The following is a 7698-nucleotide window of genomic DNA, read 5'->3' as shown; positions in this document are numbered from 1 at the left end:
GGACACACCAATTGTAGCTGAGGCACAGAAAACATTTACAGGGAGTGACTGCTGCCCAATTCTATGGGTACAGGGAGCCACTGAAGGTTCTGCAGCAGAGGAAGAACAAAGGAGTTAGGTTGCCAAAAGCAGCTAGCAGAGTCAGGTACCTTGGCGAGGTGCTGATACTTGCGCTCTGGAATCACTGGCTTCCAGGGGATGCTGCCCATGTCGGATGGAGGAGGAGTCATGGGTGTAGGGTCCTCAAGGGCATCATCATAGCTCAATGCCCGGCGGTATATCCCGATGGGCAGGGACATCTTGCCTAGAGGCCCACTGGGCTCAAGAGCTAAGAACAGAGACACCTGTCACAATAGGTTCAGCAACTGAACACAGTAGTAGCTTTACTGTAGGACAGAGCAAATACAGCTTGTTCTGGAATCCAGTCAAGGAAGGGTAATAATAACTAATCCCTTCCTCTATGCCTGACACTTTGGATTCTCCACTTAACCCACTCAGCAGCCCAATCTGTTTTCTATTCTGGACATTTCAATTTAAATCTACCTGAGCATGGTCACACAACTTCCAAGTACAGTTTGGAATCAAAACCCAAGCCTACCCAATTTCGTTTTTCTTTTTTGTTTTGAGACAGAGTCTCACTTTGTCGCCCGCAGTGGAGTGCTGTAACAAATTAGCTCACAGCAACCTCAAACTCTTGGGCTCAAGTAATTCTCTTGCCTCAGCATCCCAAGTAGCTGGGACTATAGGCACCACGACAATGCCTGGCTATTTTTAGAAATGCGATCTTGCTTTGGTTCAGGCTGGTCTTGAACTTGTGAGCTCAGGCAATCCACCTGCCTGGGCCTCCCAGAGTGCTGGAGTACAGGCATGTGCCACCTCGCCAGGCCTCCAAGCCTACCTGATCTCAAAAAAGCCACACCCTACTGTAATACTAAAATTCTCAATTCATACAAAACTAAGAATATGAAATAAAAGAGGGGTTTTTTTGTTTTTTTTTTAAAGAGACAGTCTCACTTTGTCACCTTCGGTAGAGTGCATGGCGTCACAGCTCACAGCAACCTCCAGTTCCTGGGCTTAGGCGATTCTCTTGCCTCAGCCTCCGGAGTAGCTGGGACTACAGGCGCCCACCACAATAACCCAGCTATTTTTTTTGTTGCAGTTTGGCCAGGGCCAGGTTTGACCAGCCAACCTCCGTATATGCAGCCAGCGCCCTACTCACTGAGCCACAGGCGCCGCCCAGATATGAAGTTCTTATTTCCATTTTATAGTTGAGGGACCTAAGGCCTAGTAAAAGGATTTATGTGCCCAAGTTCATAAAGAAAATAGCCAGGGTTTGCCCACTGAGTGCAAGCCCTCTGCTTTTTCTACCTCACCAAAGAAAACAGCACTACAAGAAATATTTCATCTTGGCTTGGCTCCTGTAGCTCAGAGGCTAGAGCACCAGCCACATACACCAGGGGTGGTGGGTTCGAACCCAGCCTGGGCCTGCTAAACAACAATGACAACTGCAACCAAAAAATAGCCAGGCGTTGTGGCAGGCGCCTGAAGTCCCAGCTACTCGGGAGACTGAGGCAAGAGAATTGCTTAAGCCCAAGAGTTTGAGGTTGCTGTGAGCTGTGATGCTATAGCACTCTACCAAGGGCAAAATAGTGAGACTCTGTCTCAAAAAAAAAAAAGAAAAGAAAGAAAAAGAAATATGGCATCTGGCACCATTTCTAATTTCAAGTGTTCAGTATGATTTAAACAGCAGAGCCAATTTCCATCACAGAAAGTGCTGACAACCAGTCTCACAAAACACTACCGACTGACCCTGCTGTTCCTGTCCACTGGAACTGACTGTCCACTGTCCCATTATGACGCAGGCACCTCCCTTCAAGGGCACTCTCAGCTGTGCCCAACCAGACAGCCAAGTTCATTTGGTTTGGTTTGCTAATCTTTTCAGATCACAACGAATATCCACAGCCTACCTTCAAGATGACATTTTCTTGTTGCTAAAATTATATAATTTTGCGCTGAGACATCAACTTGCCTGCCAGTTAAGTCTAAGACCACCAAAGACTTCATTTAAACCATATGTTGACCATTTGCACCATTATTATTACTATTAGTAATAATTACTAACAAATCCATAGAAATAGAAAAAGGATTAAGGAACTAAGGAGAGGGAAGAATGAGTTATGACTGCTAATGGTATAAGGTTTTCTACTAGGGGTTATGAAATTGTTCTGCAGTTAAGATAGTGGTGATGTTTGCAAAACCTTGCAATATACCAAAAATCACTAAATTTTCACTTGAAGTGAGTGACTTTATGATATGTTCATTATACCTCAAACACACAAGCAAATAATAATTACTAAGTATTCCTCCTTGATAGGCACTCACACCCTTCACCTTATCTAATCCTCATGTAGCACATATTTTTCCCACTTCCCAGCTCAGGAAACTGAGGCACAGATCTTAAGCAACTTGCCCAGTACCACCCAGCTACCAAGTATGGGCTGAGGACTGCGATGCATACCTAAGTCAGTGCTCACATACTGCATGCAACACTCCATGCTCCCCACACTACAAAACATTAAGCTAATGAGCGCAACCCTATAGCTCAGGATGGTTACAGAGAGTTTATGGTAATCACACCAACAGTGAAAGACAAACCACAACAAAAACTGATGATGTTAGAGACTAGAGATGGATCTACATTAGAGGACATGATGAAACTTCTAATAATCCACCCAATTTGGGCAACAATTTCAAAAACATCTTAAAAACTCCCCCGAACAGTCATGCTAAAAATAATATTTTATATAATATTGATATATATTTTATATATTAATAATTATATAATATTTATAATCTTCACAACATCCCTAAGAAATAGGTACCATCACTTTTCTTCATCATCATACTTTATGAACAATCAGAAATTAAGTGATTCAGGTATTAAAAATCACTTTCCCTTCCCATAAAACAATTCAAGCAGGAATCAATGACTTCAGTAACCCAGAAACCGACTCAATTCTTTAATGAGCTCTGAGCATTTTCATGATTAAGTTCACTTTGATACATACTAAAGAACTATACAACTTTTCCTAAATTCTTATTTGTTACCTGTAAAAAAGTAACAAACTTGTCACAACCTTACATGAAATGACTGTTCTAGGTTAAGGGTTCATGCCAAAGCTGAGTGGTTAATAAGATAATATTTAACAGGTGACAATGTATTAAATTTAAATACCTAACCTGGGAGGCAGAGGGTAACCATTAATATATAGTTCAGATAAAATGGTTTCTATCTAGCTTAAATCATTAAGGGCAAAACAGGACTTAACCAAAAAAGAATTAAGTTTACCAGGTACTTCTGGTTGTCTTGAAGCCATTGAAAGACTGGGATCCAGGTGTTTTCTATAAAGAATTCTGAGCTGAATCCCTGCCACCTAATAAAAATGACAAAAGGCATTTTCTTATGGTAAACACCAAAGAATATTACTGAAACTGTTCTTTTGACTAGAACACAGAAACCGCCACCACCTCCCCCAACCCCCAGTTTCCCTTAGGTGAGGGCGGCAGAATTTAATGATTTGTTTACAAAGCTGAAACAAAAGGGCAGGCACGGTGGCTCACGCCTGTAATCCTAACATTCTGGGAGACGGAGGCGGGTGGGCTGCTTGAACTCAGCTTGAGCAAAGAGTGAGAGACACTCTCTAAAATTAGCTGGGCTGGCTCGGCGCCTATAGCTCAGCTGGCTAAGGCGCCAGCCACGTACACCTAAGGTGGTGGGTTCGAATCCCCAGACGGGACCCGCCAAACAACAATGACGGCTGCAACCAAAAAAAAAAAAATAGCCGGGCGTTGTGGCGGGCGCCTGTGGTCCCAGCTACTTGGGAGGCTGAGGCAGGAGACTCGCTTGAGCCCAGGAGTTGGAGGTTGCTGTGAGCTGTAATGCCACGGCACTCTACCCAGGGGGACAGCTTGAGGCTCTGTCTCAAAAAAAAAATAAATAAAAATAAAATAAAATAAAATTAGCTGGGCTTGCGGTGGGCTCCTATAGTCCCAGAAACTTGAGAGGCTGCAACAAGAGAATCGCTTTAGCCTAAGAATTTGAGGTTGCTGTGAGCTAGGAGCCAGGGCACTCTACCAAGGGCAACAAAGTGAGACTCTGTTTCAAAAAAAGAAAGTGGGGGGGGGGGGTTGAAACATACATACAAAAGCTGTGAGTGACAAACATGCCAATGAAAATAGGACAGCGTCAAAGATCTTGCCACATCCATGCCTGATCTTAAGACTGGTGAGAAAACAAAGGTAAAACATCATACATACAGGGTGTACAAGTCACCTTACCACAGTGAAATTATGTGATGATTATGCTGACAGACAGACAGTAATGAGGAACATTGTCCAGCTGCTGCAAATTAGCAAAACTTCCCAGGAAGGGTCCATCCAGAGGTTCTAGTAACAAACAACCAGCATTGGTATAATGCCTCAGAATGAGACAAACACATTCCTGAATGCTCATTTATTCCTCATAACAACCTGGCAAGGGGTACTACACCCACTTTCTTAATTCACAGGAAGGGCCTAGGTACCACAGTAGGTGAATTCATTCTTTATTGCTAAAACTTATATTTATAGCGCTTTAGGTTGTCTTTTAACCCTTGAAGCAACACGACAAAGCAGGCATTATTTACCCCAAATTTAAAGAGAAGGAAACTAAAAATCAAAGGCGTTAAGTGATTTGCCTAAGGTCACAATTAAGTACCCCATCTCAAAGACAGGTAGTTTCATCCCCACTTTACACGTAAACTAAAACAAGGCCCTTAGAAACAAGTTACACTGCCCCCTCTATTCTGACAGGGCTCAGAGGGCAAAACAGTTCCCGCGAGCATCAAGGAGAAAAGTTCCACCACCCTACTAGTCCAGGGAGCATTCTCCTCCCAAATACATCCCTTCTCCCAAAGTCTCCGCCCCCAGCTCACAGTCCCGCACACCTCTCCTAAACAAGATATCAGACGACGCCACAAAGATCTGACTCCACAGCCCTCTTGATGATACGAAAGACTAAGGAAATTAGGAGGGCCAACGCCTAGCACAAGCTGAAGGGTAGAGCGAGGAGAGGGCTGGAGAAAGGAAGGTGACGACAAGGACTGTGAGGTCTCGGGCTGGGTCAGGCGGGTCCAAGTGAAAGAGAAGCTCCGTGCTGGGGCTTCGGGGCCTCAGCAGAGAAAGCCCCATTGACCCAAGCCAGCGGGGTTAGCTAGCCCGGGGGACGCAGCCTGGCCGAGCTCTGGGACCGAGCTCAGAGGAGAGGCATGTCGGGCCACCGGGCTCAGGGCTCAGGCCTCAGCCGGAGGGGCCAGAAGCGCACCCCTCCAGATGGGCAGAAGACGGGGCCCCGGGCAGGGCCCAGGCCCGCCATCTGTTCACCTGTTCTCCTGCTGCCGCCGCGGAGCTGCCTGCAGCCCTAAGTCCGACACTAAAGTGGCTCCGAGGACCCACGTCTCCCTAGAGGTTGTGGCGCAGCTTGGACCCAAGCCATGGTGAGAGCGGCGGCGACACTGAAGGTCCCCCGACCGACTAAGAAACACTGGCTCCCAGGCCGGCAGGCGGCCTCGGAGATAAAGCCGAGAAGGCGGCACATCTCGCGATGTTTTCCCGAGGAGGTGCTCCAGACTCCTGGGAGTTGTAGTCCGCGATCTGGAGGCCCGGCACCCTCAGCTGCCCTGCAGGCTTGAGGGACATCTCGGAGTACAGAATCCGCCAGCTCTTGCTGGCGTGGATGTGGAGAGAAGAGAACACTTATACCCTGCTGGTGGGACTGCAAACAACCCTTTTGGAGAGAAGTATGGAGAATCCTCAAAGATCTAAATATAGACCTTTCATATGACCCTGCAATCCCATTACTAGCTATCTAACCAGAAAAACATAAATCATTTTACCACAAAGACATTTGCACTAGAAAGTTTATTGCAGCTCAATTCATATTTACCAATTCGTGGAAGCAGCCTAAGAGCCCATCAACCCATGAATGGATCAACAAACTGTGGTATATGCATACCATGGAATACTATGCAACCATTAAAAAAGACAGAGACTTTAAATCTTTTACATTTACCTAGATGGAGGTGAAATACATTCTTCTTAGTAAAGTACTGCAAGAATGGAAAGATAAATATCCAATGTATTCCATACTAATATGAAGTCAATATATAAACAATTACATATTCCTAAGAACAATAAAATATTGTCCAGTTCATGGGTAGGGAAGGGGGAGGGAGGAGGACTTATGGTAAAAGGGGGTAGGGCATGAAGTGGAATCTCACCTAATGTGAACATTGTGAGGGTGTATAACATGACCCAGGGTAAGGGGCCCTTCTAAATGGAACTTTGCCCTGGAAGTGAGAACAAGGTAACCTAAGTAGTATACCCTCATATTCATTTAAATAAAATTTTAAAAAAAAGAAAAAAATTTGTTTATATTTAGGTACTTCTTTTTTGTATTGTGAAAGAATTTTAGCATTTATTTTTCAACATACTATGGTACCAAAAAGAGAATCTGCCAGCTCCGAGAGGAAAAGCTACCATTTACCACCACTTCCTCAATGCCTGTTCTGTGCCTGGGTCCGCCACAGGCTGAGAGAAGGTGGAGATGGCATAGTAAAGTGACACCAACAAACCCAAGCCCACAAGGCTCAAAAAAAGACTGCCAGGTGCTGACACTTGACATCCTGATCTTCCCAAACACAAAGGAGAAGCTGAGAATGGGAGAGATGAGAATTCTCTTTGATTAATAAACAGTGGAGTGATCAAAAACAACTGAGTCCAAAACATCCAAAAACAACTGAGTTAGGCAGGGTTCGCGCTAGTAGCTGAACCAAAAAGGGAAGCACTCAGCACCCACCTCCCCAAAGTAAGGAAGTCTTGATATCATTTCCCTTTTCAACTAAGGAAAATGAGGCTTGGGGAGGTCACATCCTGAAGAAAGACTTCTCTGTTCTCTGAAGGATTTACAAATAGGACAAAGCAACAAAGTTAAGGCAGCAGAAGAAATTGCAAAAATCCACCCACCTATCTACCAGCATTCTAGAGCTTGCCACCAGTCTCGTCTCATGAGGGCTACAGGGGTGGATCTCACATAGAGATTTCAGCTTTTGACATCTGCCAGGTACACTGGCCAGGACCAAGAGGTTTGCTCATGCAACTTTAAATTTAAGTGCCATTTCCAGAGCAGGGTACATGACAGTATCACTATGTTGCACTTCGTAGAGTGCTGTGGCGTCACAGCTGACAGCAACCTCAAACTCCTGGTCTTAAGCGATTCTCTTGCCTCAGCCTCCCAAGCACATGAGACCACAGGCACTGCCACAACACCCAGCTACCCTTAAATGCAATTGTCATTGTTGTTTGGTAGGCCTGGGCTGGGTTCAAACACACCAACTCCAGTGTGTGTGGCTGACACCCCACCGGATGAGCCACAGAGCCTAAAGTCTTTTATAAATTCTATAATATAATTAGTTTATGAATAGTACAATTACATGACACCGGATGAGTCACAGAGCCTAAAGTCTTTTATAAATTCTATAATATAATTAGTTTATGAATAGTACAATTACATGACAGTGTGAGGTTTGTTAAAGATGTTACTTTGTTAATTTAGAACATTTAAAACTAAACCACATTTTTTCTTTAAATTGAAGCTGTGTA

The 7698-nt window shown here is 44.6% G+C and overlaps 1 protein-coding gene across 3 annotated transcripts in view; it reads right to left on the bottom strand.

Annotated features, from left to right (window-relative positions):
- KIAA1191 (KIAA1191 ortholog) overlaps window positions 1-5624 on the bottom strand; it is an 18212-nt gene extending 12588 nt beyond the window's left edge. The window contains exons 1-4 of one of the 3 annotated variants that reach the window (XM_003781917.3): window positions 5422-5624; window positions 4339-4446; window positions 3350-3434; window positions 150-328 (exon numbers count right to left, since the gene is read on the bottom strand). In XM_003781917.3, the coding sequence (XP_003781965.1) occupies window positions 150-328; window positions 3350-3377 (207 nt within the window). In that variant the 5' untranslated portion in view covers window positions 3378-3434; window positions 4339-4446; window positions 5422-5624. The remainder of the gene's footprint in view (window positions 1-149; window positions 329-3349; window positions 3435-4338; window positions 4447-5421) is intronic. The other 2 variants (XM_003781919.3, XM_023515129.1) reach the window with 2 other exon arrangements.
- Between the last annotated feature and the right edge of the window lie 2074 nt (window positions 5625-7698).

This window comes from Otolemur garnettii, unplaced genomic scaffold (genome assembly GCF_000181295.1).
Source record: "Otolemur garnettii isolate 467f Iridium unplaced genomic scaffold, OtoGar3 scaffold00003, whole genome shotgun sequence".
In the NCBI taxonomy this organism is placed as follows: domain Eukaryota; kingdom Metazoa; phylum Chordata; class Mammalia; order Primates; family Galagidae; genus Otolemur; species Otolemur garnettii.
This window is presented reverse-complemented; position numbering and strand designations above follow the sequence as displayed.